Raw genomic sequence first — 16,432 nt, 5'->3', positions numbered from 1 at the left:
ACGCCATCTCTTGATTTTTTTCCCCACTTTAATTTGTTATTATCTAGAGAGACGCCTATGTGGCTACCAAGCTATTCAATTATGTTTTTTTGTTTTTCCAAACTTTGTGGTTTGTTGTTTTGTCCATTCTTATAGCACCATTTTTAGTGGTCTATTGTTGTAACTCTTTTTGGAGCTTTTGTTTTTCTAGTTGCTATTTAATGGAAGGTTGTATACTTTTTTATTTTAATTGAAATAGTTCATCTTTTTTTCAAAAAAAAAAAAACTTAAATAGAGTATTAGAAGGATATACATATAAAAATAAATCGATTATAAAATTTAATAATTTTTAGAAATTTACTATGAAAGATTGACTAATACGAGAAACAATAGATACATACCACGTGTGTTATAGCTTCTCACATAGGAGACCTAATATACAGTATCTGGTCTTAATAAATAATACTTTACAATACTGTTACCGGTTTCAATTATGTTTTTAATAACGTTTTGATCTCTATTTCTGTATTTGTATTTTTATTTTTTTAATATATTTTTGATAGTTTATTCAATTTTTTTTTTATAGGCTTCTTTTAAGTTTTATTGATATTAACTTGTTTAATTAGGTGGTCCAAAAAAAAGATGGGTGAGACAAATCCTTGGTGATGTGAAATTTGGTCAAAAACAACAAACATAGAGCACACAGTAATTTATGAAATTCACCTACTCCAACTGCATGGTATCATCAAATCAAAACATCAAACAAAAGAGACAAGAAAAGCCAGCATGGATCTCTCATCTCCATTCACTGAACTTTTACTTTTATTCCTAGTGTTCAAACACATGAAACCAAAGTAAAAACAGATGGAACACATAACATTAACTTCATCATCATCATCAAGAAGAACAAGAGGAAGAAGAAAAGAATGCACAAAGATAAGTTTTGAGTTGTGAGTGGGTCCCATGATTGAACCAAACCAACTTTCACATATATTTTATGTGTGAATGTGTCTGGTTTTCATTGAATGGTTGTGTCAAAGGGTTTTTGAATTCCATGTTTGATCACAAGCAAAGGAATGGAGTTCTGAAAAGCTTTGCCTTCTTCCAATGCATGTTATCTCATGGAGCATATAAAGTTTCTTTTTGAGCCATGGATGCAATGAAGTTATAGACCCTCAATTATTTGCCACTCTTCTTGTGAATTGAATGGCATCTCCATGTTGCACAGGTCTATAATGATTCCTTGTAAATAGCTACAGATAATGCTAGATTCAATTTCCCATATGTATGATGTTCGAGTCAGAGATTCTATTAAAAATTAAATTAATTTAAAAATAATAATAAAATAACACCCAACTCTAACATCAGCTAAGCTTCTCTGTGGATCTTGGCTTACTTCACTCTAGATGAATAGTCGTATTTGCCGAGTGGCGGTTATTTTATGGGTGTCGTTATATATATATATATATTTATTATATTTTTTTAAAAATATGGGGCATTTATAATTTTATTTATATCTCAATTAATATAATCAAACGTCTTAATTGTTCGATTATTGAAATAATAGCGTTTTTATTATTTATATCAATTTATAGTGTGTTGTATTTTTATTCTCTTTCATTTTACTATTGTATCTCTCCTTTTTAATTAAATTTATGGTTAATTTAAAAATATTTTTTAAAATGATTTGAATGCTAAAAATGAACACCAAAGTTCCAATTCAATAATATGAGAAAAATTATTAAGATGCATGCTATTAGCGAGTGATTAATGGGAAGTAAAACCTTCTTTTGCTCCTTTTTCATCAACACTCATGATTTAATAGGTCAAGAGCAAAGTTGTAAAGCTAACTTTTTGTGTCATGTCACTCTATTTTTTTTCATTCTTTCCATCACAAAGATACAAAAGCTAAACATATAGGCTTTGGTAGAGTCCTAAACATTCTTGCCACGCTTCCACTAAGTTATATATATATATATTTTTTTTTTTTTTTAAATAATAGCATTATATATATATGAACTCAAAATAATATATTGTTAATAAATGGTATATATAAATATATTAATTAAAAATATGATAGATTTAAATGTTATCTTTAAAATAATTCAGATATTCCTTAAAAAACTTATAATATATAAAGAGAATTTCATCAGCTTTCAAATCGAATTCTAAATTTATAGAAAGTAATGAACTAAAATACTTCTAAATTAAATAGATAATTTTGTTCTTATGTATATATTACCAAGACATGAACATGTGATATGTTTTACATGAGCAGACACTTTTTAGCTTGACCTGGTCTTTATAAAAGCTATTAACACAACCATATGAAAAATATAAAATATATAAGTGGATGAACATCTATCAAAGAAGTAAATTACACATGCATTTATTTTTTTGATAAATTGATACAAACACTATTTTGAAAAAATAAAAAGACCGTAAATTGTCACACACTATTTTGAAAAAAAAATAAAAAGACCGTAAACTCAACATTTGGAAATACTCAAAAATGTCAAAATTCATACATTCTTACAAAAAAAAAATTCTTTAAAAATATACTTTAACTAAACATCAAATTTGATTCTCCTGTATTTTTAAATCTAAGAATTTATAAATACAATATAATTGAAAATTCATAATATTTTCAACTACCACCTTAGAGAAAAACAAATTCCCTGTAATTTTTTTTCAAAAGAAAAAAAAAAACAAACATCAAATCAAAAGCACTAATATCACAAAGCACAGAGACAAAAACAGGCAAAGCTTTGATTTTCCACCCTGATTTTTCTCAACAATCAAACCCTTTTAAGGCAAACAGCCCATGAGCTGTTCATTGTCTCATCAAATAAATAGTTAAAAACAAAATAAATAAATAAACAAATATACAAAGTTTAAGCACAAATCAATGCACACTCTTTGAATCATTCACTCTTTCTTTCTGCTTCTCCAATGGATACAAACAAGCCTCATTCTTCATCAGAAACAAGCTTCCCCATACTTGCAGTTTCACTGCTAGGAATAATCACAACTGCAATCCTTCTAGTGAGCTACTATCTCTACGTTGTCAAGTGTTGCCGGCGCCGTCGAGACATGATCGGCAGGTGGCGAGAGTCACCATGCATGAACCAGGGCCTCACAGAGCAAGCAATTCAGGCAATTCCCATAATTCAGTTCAAAGCTGACACAAGGTCTTCTTTCCATGAATGTTCAGTATGTTTGAATGAGTTCCAAGAGGAGGAGAGGCTTAAAATTCTGCCACACTGTTTCCATGTCTTCCATATTGACTGCATTGACACTTGGCTTCAATCCAATTCCAATTGCCCTGTTTGCAGAGGAGGCATCAGTAGCAGAGACATGTTTTCATGTTCCAAGGATTTCATAAGCCAAGATAATGAAAATCTAGTGATTCAAGTTGGAGATGATGACCTGAGAATGGAGGCACAAATCAACAATCCTTCTCCAGTGTTGCACAAAGTTGGTAGCATGGGAGATGAATGCATTGATCTGAGGAACAAGGATGAGCAGTTCGATGTTCCAACAGTGAGGCGATCTTTCTCCATGGATTCTTCGAACAACAAACAACTCTATTTGTTAGTTCAGAGGATTCTGCAACATAATCCACACCTGCAGTAATGGAGGGACTGCGACAATCAGGGTGATTCTTCTTCTCGTTTGGACCGGATTCTGTTTTCTGGTGGTTAGTAATTTTCCTGTTCATGGTTTCAGCAGCAATAGAAGAGTTTTTCATTGTAGTAAAATCTTTGAAATAGTTGGTAGTTGCAAAATTATCACATTTACAATGGAAAAAACAAAATCTTGGGACAATTCTATAGCTTAGAGTTCCTAGAACAATACTAATTCTTAGTAATAGATATTTGAGAGTTACTGTTTCTCCTCAACAACTTCAGATTGAAGAAAACATGACACTCCTGTGTTTTGATATCATGCCTCGTTAATTCCATTCAGCAGCTAAGCATAAAATTCAGAAATACGGACATTCATAGCACATTGTGGCTCCTATTTATCTGCAAAGCAAATTAAAATATTCAAGATTTATAAATAATAAACATCGTGTGTGAATAAAAGCAACTATCACGAACAATAACTAACCAAAATTTAATGTTAGTTGGATTTGGTATGGAGGGAGTCACTCTCATGTGGCAAAGCCTTGTGAATAATGGCCTCAGAGATTGATCCACTGGCCTTCTTCTTTAACTCATCAAGAAGACGCTTGGCCTCTCTAAGTTCATTGGTAGCATTTGGACCATAACTTTCCCATGCATCAACCACTCGTTGCTGGAACTCCAAAGCAAGAATATAACTGTGTTTGAAGCAAACAAATGTTACTAATTTGTGCCAAGAATAAGCCATGAAAGAAACACCAATCTTTGCACAGTGTATACAACAAAGAACGTTAGATCAACTACACCAACACGTTTCAAATAAATCAGATTTTGGTCAGTAACATACTACCACAGTAAAACACGTAACGTCATTAAAGCATGCAAGTTTTGCTTCATTCATTGTTAAAAGTTAAAACATGCTCTAAAGCTCTATAGTCAATACAATTCATTCTCACTAGATTCATACTTTATGCAATGCTGAAACATGTTTTATATAATCTACTATCTAGCCACAAAGCAGAATCACTTTTGCATGCTCAATTATGATAGAACAATAAGGAAACAATATGATGAGAAGCTAGCTAGCTCACCTTCCCATTGTGCTATATGCATTGGCAAGGCTCTGGCATGCTTCAATGGAATCAGCATGGTGAGGTCCCAGGGAAACATCCATGATGTCCTTCGCCAATGCGAACATCTGTGCAGCTGATTGCAGCCGATTCATTTCCAAATATGCAGCTCCCAAATTGTTATAGATATATCCTACACCGAAATGTTTCGGTCCGAAGGTCTCCTTCAATCTCTCTGCTGCACTTTCAAGATAAGGAACAGCAAGTTCAACTTTCCCAGTCAAGAGTAACAACCATCCAATCTTCGCTGAGACATTCCCTTCCAAGTGCTGCTGTTGCGGAAGCCTCTCAAGCATTGACAGAGCTCTCTTAAGCAATGAAATTGCAGTACCGAACTCATTCATCGACTCATACAATGCTGATATCTCAACAAAAGTTTCAGCCACCATGTCAGGGGAGACAAGCTCCTTGTTCTTGAGGATTTCACAGGAAATCTCCAAACATCTTTTAGAATCTGCAAATTTCTCTTGGCTGCACAATGCCTTTGCCATTGAAACAAACACCAATGCCCGGACCTCGCTGTTGTTATCAGTCTGCTCCACAACACCTTTCAGAGTCTTGATCGCCTCGTCGAACTTCCCCAATGCAATCTGGATGTTAGCTTGATCAATCTCAGCATTCAAAAGATCTGGCCCCATTCCCCAACTCTTCAATACCTTCTGAGATTTCTCATTTTGATCCAATGCCTTTTCATGTTCTTCCAAACCGGTGTATATCACTCCGAGAAGCCGCCGGTCATGAGCCACATCAACAGAATTCGATCCCAATTGCTTCTCATGAATCTCCAACGCTTTCAAACAGAGAGGCAATGCCTCCTTGAAGTTCAAAACTGAGGCATAAGCTTCAGCTAAATCCCTATGGGCGGCGCCTAGTTCCCGGCTGTCCGGCTCCAAGATCTCAACTTTAAGATCCAAGCATCTCCGGAGATTGACCAGAGCCTCCTCACGGCGCCCCATCGCTGTTTTAGTGTTGGCGAGCTGGAGCTGCACGGCGTGAACCACTGGCCGGACATCGAAGTCGCAAGATCCCTCCTTTTCAATGGCGGTGAGGATTCGATTGGCGCGGTTCAAGAACCCGAGGCTGTCATTAAATCGCTTTAGCGTGTAGTGAACGGCGCCGACCAAGTGGAGCGCCATGGCGACAGAGATGGATGGCTTGGAGTCACGATCGAGTATGCTAAGCGCGCGGAGCGCGAATTCAAGGGTTTTCTGAGGATCATCAAAGGAGATGGATTCAAGGTGCTGACCAACCTTGAGGCAAGCGAGGCCAAGCTTGTGATCATCGGGGGCGAGCAAAGGCTCCAACGCCTCAAACGCAATAAGTATCTCATCAGTGCTGGTGGCCGCCTCAAACTTTTCCTCGAGCTCGGAGAGTTCTCTGAGTTTACGCTGCCGGGAAGGAGTATGAGCCGGAGCCGGAACCGGCGCTGGAGAAGAAGGAAGGGTGTTATCGGAAAAGGTTTGGAGATGCCGGGAGGGGCATCTCGGGAACAACTGGCGATCAGGGAAAGTTTTGGGGGCATTCCGGGAAAAAGTTTTGGATTTGCCGACGAGATTGGATATCAAAGACGAAGCTCGTCTCATCGTCGGCGATGGCGGGGGCAATCTGGGAAGAGACTTGTTGAACTAGTGCCTCTTAAAACCCTTGTGAAACTCTACATAATAGCCGTTGATCTTCATCAAGTGTGAGATGAACGGCGATGCTTGAAGCCGTTGGGATAGCCACCGAGTTCTAGAGATGAACGTCTATATAACTCCCAAAACTCTTCCTTTTTTGAGCTTTGGAGGAGAAGATGAAGATCATGGTGGCAGTGAAGCGCGTCATCGATTATGCCGTGAAGATCCGAGTGAAATCCGATAAGGTACTTCTCTGATGGTTAATCAGTGTCCGATTATGGATAATTTGATGTTTTTGGTTGGTTTGATCGCAGAGTGGAGTGGAGATGAGCAATGTCAAGATGTCGATGAATCCGTTCTGTGAGATTGCGGTGGAGGAGGCTCTGCGGATCCGTGAAGCTGGTGCTGCGTCCGAGGTCGTCGCCGTGTCCGTTGGACCTGCACAGTGTGCTGATACTCTCCGCACGGCTCTCGCCATGGGTGCTGACCGTGCTATTCATGTTGACTCCGGTTCGCTTGGCCTGGTTCTCCCACTCTCTGTTGCCAAAATTCTCAAAGCACTTGCTGAGATTGAACGCCCTGGACTTATGATCCTCGGCAAGCAGGTACCTTTTTATTATTATTATTATTAATTTGAGTTCTGATTTTTGTATTTTTGACGAATTTTTTATAGTTTTTTTTCTGATATTTGATATACTTACTTGAGTATATGACTTTTCTACGTTCGTTCTATCAATTGGATGCTACTTATCAATTGGTGTAAGAAGGCAGAGCAGGACAATATTGTTTTGAAGAAAAAACTACAGATTTTGATGCCCTAAACCTGCTGGAACAATTAGGGCTTAAGAAATTGCTTTCCTTCAATTTGTGTGTGATTTTATCATGAAGCATGCATGTTAACTTTTAGCTTTTCTGGATTCTGAGTATGCTTTAGTTTTTAATTAAAGTTCAGATTTTGATGTTTTGTGAAAAAAGCTGGTTGGTTTTCTGAAGTATGATCCAAGTTTGAAACTTGTAAATGTTTCTATTAATGATTCAATATCATTTGCTGATTTCTGTAAATTGTTTGAGAAAGTCAAGCAAGAGAATATTTGCTGACAGAAAAAAGTCATAGATTTCAAAGCCAGGAAGTTTTGGTTCTGGAAACATTGTGGTTTAAAGCAATCCTTTTTCCCCCTTATCTTTACTTTGATTTGTATGTAATTCCATCATTGAGACACATCATTCTTGTAACTTTCCTGGATGGGCAGTTTGTTTTTAGATATGCTTCATCGTTTCCCATATTGCCATTCATTAAAATTGCTGTTCTTCCAGGCAATAGATGATGATTGCAATCAAACTGGGCAGATGGTTGCAGGATTGCTTAATTGGCCACAAGGAACTTTTGCCTCAAAGGTCGGTTATTTTCTGCTAGCTAATTTCTTTTCTGGTATTATGATCTCAAGCCAGGATTTTGGGGATTGATGCTTAAACCCTTTAATGTAAAATCTTTGGCACCATCCTGTCACAATTGCTTCTGTAACTACAAATTAAGCCAGGGATTCTTTGCACAAATTTATGATTTCTCTCTATCATCTCATCTTTTGTAACTCAACATGAATCTTTGTAACCTGAGTTCTCTTTCTATTTGCTGAAGGCCCATAGTATGGCTTGTGATAGCTTTACTCTGCATGCATGGTAGGTTCTGTTGGACAAGGAAAAGCAAGTAGCAACAGTTGAAAGAGAGGTGGATGGCGGACTTGAGACTCTCTCTTTAGATTTACCTGCAGTAATCACGTAGAGTTCGCACTTCAACTCTTTATTATTATTATTATTATTGTTATTATTATTATTATTGTTGTTGTTGTTGTTGCTTATAATTGGAATTCTAATCTAGAGAATCAGAGATACTAGACAATTCAAATAATTGAAAGTTTAAAGTGAAGGCTCCGTTTGGACTCGCCAGTAGTGCTGTCATGATATTTTGATTTGGTTATGTTATATATTTAAGTTATTTATCCTATTTCAAAATCTAGTTGTGACCCTGAGTATTCTAAGAGCAGCTATGGTCTGTGTCTTCTCCTTGTGATGTCCCATGGTTCAATCTCCGTTTGGGTAACATTCTTTTGTTGTCACACCTCTTCTGTATTATTCTTCCATTTATTAATATCTATTATCTCTGAGCATGCTGGATGATTCCTGGCTAACCAAGAAAGATGGGTGATCTTGGTCAATCTGGGCGCTCAGTATTATCAACAAGGTTCTATCTTCCTTGAGAAGAATTGGTCTTGGTTCTTCCTTAGTGAAGTATCTGTTTACAGGGGAATCTTCAAATTGATAAAAGCAGACTTGAATGGCCATCATGGCTAAATGAGAGAGTTCACATTTAGTTGAACCTCAAATTTTCTCACAAATTGATAGCTAATTGTATCTAGTACCATTATTTACGTTCTTCTGTTTATCTTCCGAACTCAGCATATATCTAATGTTGCAGCACGGATCTACGTTTGAATCAGCCAAGATATGCTACACTTCCAAACATAATGAAAGCAAAATCAAAGGTCATTAAGAAGGTCACTCTTGAAGAACTGAATGTGGAGATCAAGTCTGATTTGGAGGTTGTTCAAGTGACCGAGCCCCCTAAAAGGAAAGCTGGGGTCATCATCTCATCGGTCGACGAGCTCATTGACAAGTTGAAGAACGAAGCCCGGGTATTATGAACTTTTTTTCACTGCCCAATCTGATCATTTCTCAGATATCACACACAAGCTGCATAACTACAACCTGCTGAAATCTTTTGTCTCTGATATCAATAATTCAATGGCCAAGAATTTGCAACAGAGGGGGCAGCCCAGCTAAAATCAGTATGTCCATCGTAGCACACCTCTCCATATGTATGATTAGTACCTGATGCATTCATGAAACTCTTGACGACATTTGTTTCTTCACAAATGATTTACCCATGCTTGGTCAACAATTTTTGTCAAATAGCATGATATCTTCTTGGAAAACGTTGAAACAATTATTTAAATGAATGGCTGTGCTTTCTTGTTATTATTGACTTCCAATTGTCGTAATACCTGATGTCTTCTTTTCATTTATTTAATATTGAATGATTCACAATTGAGATTAGATTGTTTGTCATCTGATCTATATTCTATAATACGAGCAAGTTGACCACATCTCCAACATGTGGCCATGGCATCATCCTCATCACGCCATGGACTCAAGGTGCTCAACCAGTGTTCAATCTCTCCTCCAAAGGGTTCAGTGCCAGAGACATCCATCCCTTTGAGCTTCTTTGATCTTCTATGGCTGCAAGCCGGCGCCGTCGAGAGGCTCTTCTTCTACAAGTTCTCCCACTCAACCTCTCATTTCATCGATCACTTTCTTCCAACCATGAAGGCCTCCCTCTCCCTCACTCTCCAGCACTTGTTCCTTCTTGCCAGCCGTGTTCGAAGCATTCCTGATTCGGAGCACAAGTTTGATTATCATTTTACTGAAGGTGAAGGCAGTGTTCCGTTCATCCTAGCTGAATCTGAGGCTGACTTCGACACACTCTCCGGCGACCAAGATAGAGAGTTTAAGCATCTGCAGCCTTTGATTCCCAGCTTGGTACCACTCTCTGGTAATCACTCTCATCCTCTAATGGCTTTGCAAGTGACTGTATTTCCCAACAATGGCCTCTGTTTAGCTATCACTATAAACCATGTAGTTTGTGATGGTACTAGCTCTATCAACTTCATCAAGTCCTGGGCAGCCACTTGTAGCTCTGCAGCAACTACTTCCATCGTTGCAGCTCCTCCATTCTATGACAGAACAGAGCTCCATGACTCAAAGTTGCATTCCCTCTTTCTCCGAACCTTGGTCGAAGATGGTGCATTAATAGTGATCGAAAACTCATCCACGACTGTCGACGAAGTGATTTTCTCTACGTTTTCTCTCAAAGCAGAGCATGTAGACAAGCTCAAGAAATTTGTACTGGACAAGAATGAAGAGTATCATCAGCCATTCCATTGTTCTACATTTGTGATTGCCTGTGCTTATGTTTGGACATGCCTGATCAAGTCAACAGGGTGGCCACATGACAAAACTGCTTACATGTGTTTCCCGGCCGATGCCCGGGGTCGTCTGAGGCCGGCATTGCCACCGGGATACTTTGGAAACTGTCTTGGAGGCTGTATGTTACAAATGAAAGTGGCCGAGCTTGTGAACTACGACGGTGTTCGAAAAGCAGCAGAAGTTATTGGTAGTAGTATTTATAAGTTAAATTCTGGTGGTGTGCTCCGAGAGGCGGAAAATTGGCCGGAAATAATCAAAGAACTGGCTTTGGAGGAGAAGGTATTGTCAGTTGCAGGATCACCGAAGTTTCGAGTTTACGATACTGATTTTGGGTGGGGAAAACCAGTGAAGGTTGAGATAACTTCAATCAGGAATTCTTTATCAATGGCAATGACTGAAAGCAGGGGAAACACAGGAGGTGTTGAGATTGGTTTTGCTATGCCTAAAGTTGAGATGGATCAGTTCAGAGCTCATTTCATTGGAGGTCTTGAGCTTCTTTAGACACTATTTGGGCATTTCTCTATGATTTTCTCAGAATCCGGATTTAAATGGCATGCAAATAAATTTTATATAATTTTAATGGATTATTATATGGTGTTCCCCAAAAACCATTGCATAAAGGTTTTATAATAAAAATTGGGCTAAGGTTTTTTCTCTTCTCTTGTGCTTTAATTAAATTGGTATTTTCATTAGTTCTGTTTCAGCTATTCTATATTGTTCTGTATTGATAGAATCAGCGTGTATCTATTTGTACTGGTGATATCTGTTGAAACACATGATATTGTACATTAAAATTTTTAATAGATAATATGGTAAAATTATCATTAGGATTTTTTTTTTTAAAAAAATAATTTATATCATTGGCATATAGAGACAAACATAAACATATATGTTTATACTAGTGGTATTGGTTAAAACACATGGTATCATATGTTAGAATTTTCAATGGATAATATGGTAAAATTATCACTAGGATTTTTTTTTTAAAAAAAAAATCATACATATCATAAGCATATAAAGACAAGTATAAACATATATGTTTGTACTGGTGGTATTGGTTGAAACACATGATATTGTACATTAGAATTTTTAATGGACAATATGGTAAAATTGTCACTATGATTTTTTTTAAGAAATCATACGTATCATATACACACAGAGACAAACACAAACATATATGTTTGTACAAATAGTATCGGTTTAAATACATGGTATCGTTCATTTGAATTTTCAATGGACAATATGATAAATTTGTTACTAGGATTCTTTTTTGTAAAAAATCATACATATCATTCTCACATACAGAGACAAACACAAACATATGTATGTGCATATATATATATATATCATAAAATACTGGTAAACTTAAAATTATACGGCAAAAACACCAATACTACCATATACTAGTTTAAAGAGAAAAAATAGTATGCCTTTGGATATGGCAACAACATCAAAAATAATAATAACTAGGCATTTTTCCCGATTTCATATCGGAGATTTTAAAATTTTGTGAGAAGTTTTGAGGAAATATCATATATAAAATAATATAATTAAACAATTTTTACTATAGAAACTATTTTATATTTTGGATTTCAAAAGTCTTTTGAATATTTATTATATAAATAATTAAATATAATTAATGTCTTTCAATTATTTATATTATAAATAATATAAATAAAAACTTAAATGTTATTAAAAAAATTTAAAATTATTTTTTGAAATGTTCTCGGAGTAGATTATATATCTACTTTAATAGTATGTATAAATAATAATAATAATCCATGCACTGCAGCACTTGCACTCCAACTCAACTATTTATGTTATATTATATTTCTTATACTTCCCTCATCAATAAATCAAAAGGGATCTCTATACTTTCTAAACTCAACAAATAATAACCACGTTTAATGCACATTCAATAATTAATAATCTCAACCCTCAAATTCCATCAATGCACAAATAATTATTAATAATCTAAAGCATTAAATTCCATGCTCATCATTCTTTCCATCCAACACCATCCCACCACTGCCTACACAAACAAACACAACTCATCAAGAATCCCATGTGAACCACAATTTTCACCACCACACAAAACTCTCTTTAATAAATAATAAAACAAGCTTTTCCAACACATACTGACATACACAAACATAAAGACAAATATTTTTTATATATAAAATGACAAAAAAACTCCACAAAAGTCATGCATAAATAATTGATATAATATTTGCAATTATGATCTCCCCAAATAGGTCACTCTATTTTTTTAATCCCTCTACTCAAAAATATTTTAAATTAATTTTTATACTCTTAAAAATGAGTTTATTTAATTTTTTTTTTACCTTTGAAAATAATTAAATTAGTCCTGTATTAGAAAGGCTAGTTGGGTTATTTTTAAATGTAAAGAGATTACGTGAATTAATTTTCAAAAACAAAACAATTAGTTTGAAGCATTTTCAAGTAAAGAACTAAAAGAGGAGAGTGATCTAAGTCGAAAAAACATTTACAGTATTCTACCTAAATAATTTCAGATCTTTCCAGGGTTATATAACCAAAACCAAACCCTCAGCTTCATCATCACTCTTCTTCTTCTTCTTCTTCTCCATTTCATCTCAAGCTCTCAAGCTCCACAATCATCAATGGCGTCGTCGTCCCCATCACTCACCACCCTTGAACAATGCTTCATCTCCCCTCCCAAGTCCTCCGTCCCAGAAACCTCCATCCCTCTCCTCTTCACCGACATCTTCTTCCTCGGCGGCGGCGTAGTCGAGCGTCTCTTCTTCTACAAGTTCCCTCACCCAACCTCCCACTTCATCTCCGACCATCTTCCGACCTTCAAATCCTCTCTTTCACTCACTCTCCAGCACTTCTTCCCTTTCGCCGGCCATGTCCGTCAATCCCCTTCCTCCCCAGACGTCTACGAGCTCTACTACACCGACGGCGACTCCGTCTCTCTCACCATCTCCGAATCCACCGGAGATTTCCAAGACTTCGCCGGCGACCAAGCTCGTGACTTCTCAAAGCTCCAACCTTTAATCCCAACCTTGGCTCACGAATCAGAACCTCTAATGGCTTTGCAAGTCACTCTATTCCCAAACCAAGGCCTTTGTTTCGGCATCGTCGTCAGTAAGGTCGCCTCCGACGGCACAAACTCCACCAACTTCATCCGTTCATGGGCTACCACCTGCCTTTCCGGCGCCGGCGAAGTCTCCTTCTCATCCCCTCCATCCTTCGACCGTTCCAACATCGGTGACCCTTACAACCTCTACTCCATCTATCTCCAAACCGCTTTATATATGAAAGAGATGTACAAGAACGCCGGCGCCGGCGCAACAAAAAAAGAAGAGTTTTTGGCCACTTTTAGATTAAAAAAGGAGCATTTGGAGAAGCTAAAGGGGGCGATAATGGCTGGATATCCAGAAGGGAAAGCTCCATTCCATTTATCAACGTACGTCGTCTCATGTGCTTTCATGTGGGCGTGTTTGGTCCGGTCCAAAGGATGGCCGGAGGAGAAGATGGCCTACTTTGGCTTCCCCCTTGATGCCCGGCCACGCCTCTCGCCTCCACTTCCGGCGGGGTTCTTCGGCGGCTGCCTCGCTTTCAAGACGACGAAAGCTAAGGTTGGTGACATTGTCGATGAGGTCACCGGAGTTGGAGCTGCTGCGGCGGCGATTGGCAAAGCCATTGATGAGCTTAAAGATGGGGTTTTTAATGGTGGTGAGACGATGCCGCAGACGCTCGGTGAGGTGGTGGCGAACCAGGGGATGTGGATCGCCGGATCGACGAGGTTTAGGGTTTATGATGTGGACTTTGGGTGGGGGAAACCGGTGAAGGTGGAGGTGACCACCATTAAAGGAGTTGAGACGATGGCCATGGCTGAGGACGGCGAAGGTGGTGGTGGACTTGAGTTTGGAGTCTCTTTTCCGAAGGAGCAAATTGATGCTTTTGAGGTTTGTTTTAATGATGCTCTTAAGGCTTTGATGGTTTGATGATTTTCTTCTTTTTTTTTTTCTTTTTTTTTTAAAAATTTTAATTCGGTTTATAATAATTTCAATGCTTTGTTTATGTGTGTAATAAATGTTTGGGGTTTGTTTATTGTTGCTGTTGTTATTAATTTCTGTTTTTGAAGAATTTAGTATGTGTTGATGTAATGCCTAATGGATATGTATGTTGTTTGCTTGGAGGTGGCACAGTGGGTTAAATAAATGAATAATATGTTTTATTATTCACTTCTGTTTTTTTAATGTCATTTTTATATATTTATGGAATACCCAAGGTGTGGCTTTTTGGGAGGCCACATTCTTATATTGATCTTGATTCTTGACATACGTATATATATTGTTTTAGTCTCTTCTTGTTTTGTTATTTTCTTTTTGTTCTTTGTATTTAGATGTTCCATTTTGCAATTAATTAGTGATTTATCAATTTTTTAATATATATATATATTAAATAAATAAACTAATAAATCAACGAAGTATATTAAAAAAGTACATGAGGAAAGCACCAACCACAAGTGATAATTTGGTGAAAAATATTTGAAGGACAAACAAAGCTTTGAGGAGATAAATTTATATTATCATATGAAATTTTATTTATTTATTTTCTATAATAAAAATAATATATTTTGGAAAAATAATTGAATAATTTTGTTGTTTGTCACTAATGTAAAAATAAAACAGTAAAATATTTAATTATCGAATAAAAAATTACAGGTTTGATTTTTTTTTTTTTTTTCAATATTTGATTGAAGAGTAACAATTAAAAAAATTATATATGTGAGGTGTAAAAAATGGGTAAATAACTTTGTTGTTTTACATCATTTTGTAATTTTCTCTCTTTAAAGTTTTTATTTATTTATTTATTTAAAGTAGTAGTGTTTCATGGGATGCTTTTGCCCACTTGTACAAATATTGGCAGTTTGTTGAATAATGCAAACACCAATAATTTTGGAGATGTGTTTTTATTTGTTCACGGATGAGAATTATTTAAAGTGCCACAGTCTATTTCTTGAATGTGATCCGCATGGTTCAAAAGAAAAGAAAAGAAAAAAAAAATCTAGCTAAAATACAAAACCAGATCCAATGTGTCGAATTATTAGATTAATGAAATATAATCACAGCATAGATCATAAATGCATCATCATGTGGCTTATCTATTATTCCACATAGATGATAATTTTCACTTTATATATGTATATATATTAAATAAATAAATAATATTTATTGGCTAGGAAAATAAATAAAAATAAAAAGAGAGTACATAACAAAACTGGATGAAAAAAATTATATATAGTTTGTTCCATCCACCGGGAGAAAATCACCAAAAGAACGTCATTAAATAGAAAACTAATTATATGGGATGAAGTTCCAAAATTTGAACTACATAATATTTAATTTGTGATTTAAAAAAATAGTTAAGTTCTTAATTTGGCAATAGTCAAGAAATTAATGTCTAGATCGATCTTTTTCATAAGTATTACTTTCACAACAAAGAAACATTTAACCTTATTGTTTCTGTTTGTATATCTTTTATTGGATCATGGAACGTGAGAAAAAAATTCTCGAAGATGCATTTACTATGGATATGAATAACAAGTTCGAGCGCAGGAGAATCAAACTCTAAACCATTATTTTAGTGAGTTTGGTTTTTTTAAAAAAAAAAAGTTAATAAACCACTTTAATTAAAATAGAGAAGAAACCAGCACATCAAAACACAGAAGTGTGAGACGACAGCACTGGCAACACACAACAAAAAAGAACATACTACAAGAAGTTGAAACAAAAAACAACACCAACTCGGAGGACAATGAAGAAAATAACACAAAACAAAACCAAACCAAACAGCCCAGAAAGAACCCCAAAACAAACAAGGACGGTAAGGAAGACTCCTTAACCTCCCCGAGCCACAACACCAGCTAACATGAGGTCTGCTCCTACGTCGCCTCAGAAGGCAAAGTACTTCCTGATTCCTCCAATCGCGGGCCTAAGAACTCCAGGCTGCGACGAACAGCTGATGAGGCCTCCTCTAGCTTCTCACT

General features: G+C 36.3%; 5 protein-coding genes across 5 annotated transcripts; 4 read left to right on the top strand and 1 right to left on the bottom strand.

Annotated features, from left to right (window-relative positions):
* The first annotated feature begins 2,734 nt into the window (after positions 1 to 2,734).
* Positions 2,735 to 3,650, top strand: LOC120272356 (RING-H2 finger protein ATL1-like). Its single transcript, XM_039279172.1, has one exon. The coding sequence runs from the start codon at positions 2,932 to 2,934 to the stop codon at positions 3,613 to 3,615; it is 684 nt and encodes a 227-aa protein (XP_039135106.1). The 5' UTR covers positions 2,735 to 2,931; the 3' UTR covers positions 3,616 to 3,650.
* An 85-nt stretch (positions 3,651 to 3,735) lies between these two features.
* On the bottom strand, positions 3,736 to 6,355 carry LOC120272353 (protein KINESIN LIGHT CHAIN-RELATED 2). The gene is made up of 3 exons (XM_039279169.1): positions 4,697 to 6,355; positions 4,093 to 4,303; positions 3,736 to 4,007 (listed from the first exon to the last, which is right to left on the bottom strand). The coding sequence occupies exons 1-2, from the start codon at positions 6,316 to 6,318 to the stop codon at positions 4,105 to 4,107; spliced, it is 1,821 nt and encodes a 606-aa protein (XP_039135103.1). The 5' UTR covers positions 6,319 to 6,355; the 3' UTR covers positions 3,736 to 4,007; positions 4,093 to 4,104.
* A 161-nt stretch (positions 6,356 to 6,516) lies between these two features.
* LOC120272355 (electron transfer flavoprotein subunit beta, mitochondrial) lies at positions 6,517 to 9,387 on the top strand. Its single transcript, XM_039279171.1, has 5 exons — positions 6,517 to 6,596; positions 6,666 to 6,956; positions 7,666 to 7,746; positions 8,033 to 8,127; positions 8,825 to 9,387. Exons 1-5 carry the CDS (start codon positions 6,528 to 6,530, stop codon positions 9,048 to 9,050), a joined length of 762 nt encoding a protein of 253 aa, XP_039135105.1. The 5' UTR covers positions 6,517 to 6,527; the 3' UTR covers positions 9,051 to 9,387.
* A 25-nt stretch (positions 9,388 to 9,412) lies between these two features.
* LOC120272354 (malonyl-coenzyme A:anthocyanin 3-O-glucoside-6''-O-malonyltransferase-like) lies at positions 9,413 to 11,046 on the top strand. Its single transcript, XM_039279170.1, has 2 exons — positions 9,413 to 9,958; positions 10,046 to 11,046. The coding sequence occupies exons 1-2, from the start codon at positions 9,529 to 9,531 to the stop codon at positions 10,891 to 10,893; spliced, it is 1,278 nt and encodes a 425-aa protein (XP_039135104.1). The 5' UTR covers positions 9,413 to 9,528; the 3' UTR covers positions 10,894 to 11,046.
* A 1,881-nt stretch (positions 11,047 to 12,927) lies between these two features.
* LOC120272450 (malonyl-coenzyme A:anthocyanin 3-O-glucoside-6''-O-malonyltransferase-like) lies at positions 12,928 to 14,624 on the top strand. The gene has a single exon (XM_039279275.1). The coding sequence runs from the start codon at positions 13,035 to 13,037 to the stop codon at positions 14,382 to 14,384; it is 1,350 nt and encodes a 449-aa protein (XP_039135209.1). The 5' UTR covers positions 12,928 to 13,034; the 3' UTR covers positions 14,385 to 14,624.
* The last annotated feature ends 1,808 nt before the right edge of the window (positions 14,625 to 16,432 follow it).

Source organism: Dioscorea cayenensis, chromosome 11 (assembly GCF_009730915.1).
Source record: "Dioscorea cayenensis subsp. rotundata cultivar TDr96_F1 chromosome 11, TDr96_F1_v2_PseudoChromosome.rev07_lg8_w22 25.fasta, whole genome shotgun sequence".
Classification (NCBI taxonomy): Eukaryota; Viridiplantae; Streptophyta; class Magnoliopsida; order Dioscoreales; family Dioscoreaceae; genus Dioscorea; species Dioscorea cayenensis.
Note: the sequence above shows the minus strand (reverse complement) of the source record. Positions and strands in the feature narration are given on the sequence as shown.

Excerpts from the sequence above, each read along its gene's own strand:
- LOC120272356 (XM_039279172.1), top strand. The coding sequence starts at position 2,932 with ATGGATACAAACAAGCCTCATTCTTCATCAGAAACAAGCTTCCCCATA.
- LOC120272353 (XM_039279169.1), bottom strand. The coding sequence starts at position 6,318 with ATGAGACGAGCTTCGTCTTTGATATCCAATCTCGTCGGCAAATCCAAA. Across the intron at positions 4,304-4,696 it reads GCATATAGCACAATGGGAAG|TTATATTCTTGCTTTGGAGT; the intron begins GTGAGCTAGCTA and ends CTTCAAACACAG.
- LOC120272355 (XM_039279171.1), top strand. The coding sequence starts at position 6,528 with ATGAAGATCATGGTGGCAGTGAAGCGCGTCATCGATTATGCCGTGAAG. Across the intron at positions 6,957-7,665 it reads TTATGATCCTCGGCAAGCAG|GCAATAGATGATGATTGCAA; the intron begins GTACCTTTTTAT and ends CTGTTCTTCCAG. Across the intron at positions 8,128-8,824 it reads GATTTACCTGCAGTAATCAC|CACGGATCTACGTTTGAATC; the intron begins GTAGAGTTCGCA and ends CTAATGTTGCAG.
- LOC120272354 (XM_039279170.1), top strand. The coding sequence starts at position 9,529 with ATGGCATCATCCTCATCACGCCATGGACTCAAGGTGCTCAACCAGTGT. Across the intron at positions 9,959-10,045 it reads CAGCTTGGTACCACTCTCTG|TTTGTGATGGTACTAGCTCT; the intron begins GTAATCACTCTC and ends TAAACCATGTAG.
- LOC120272450 (XM_039279275.1), top strand. The coding sequence starts at position 13,035 with ATGGCGTCGTCGTCCCCATCACTCACCACCCTTGAACAATGCTTCATC.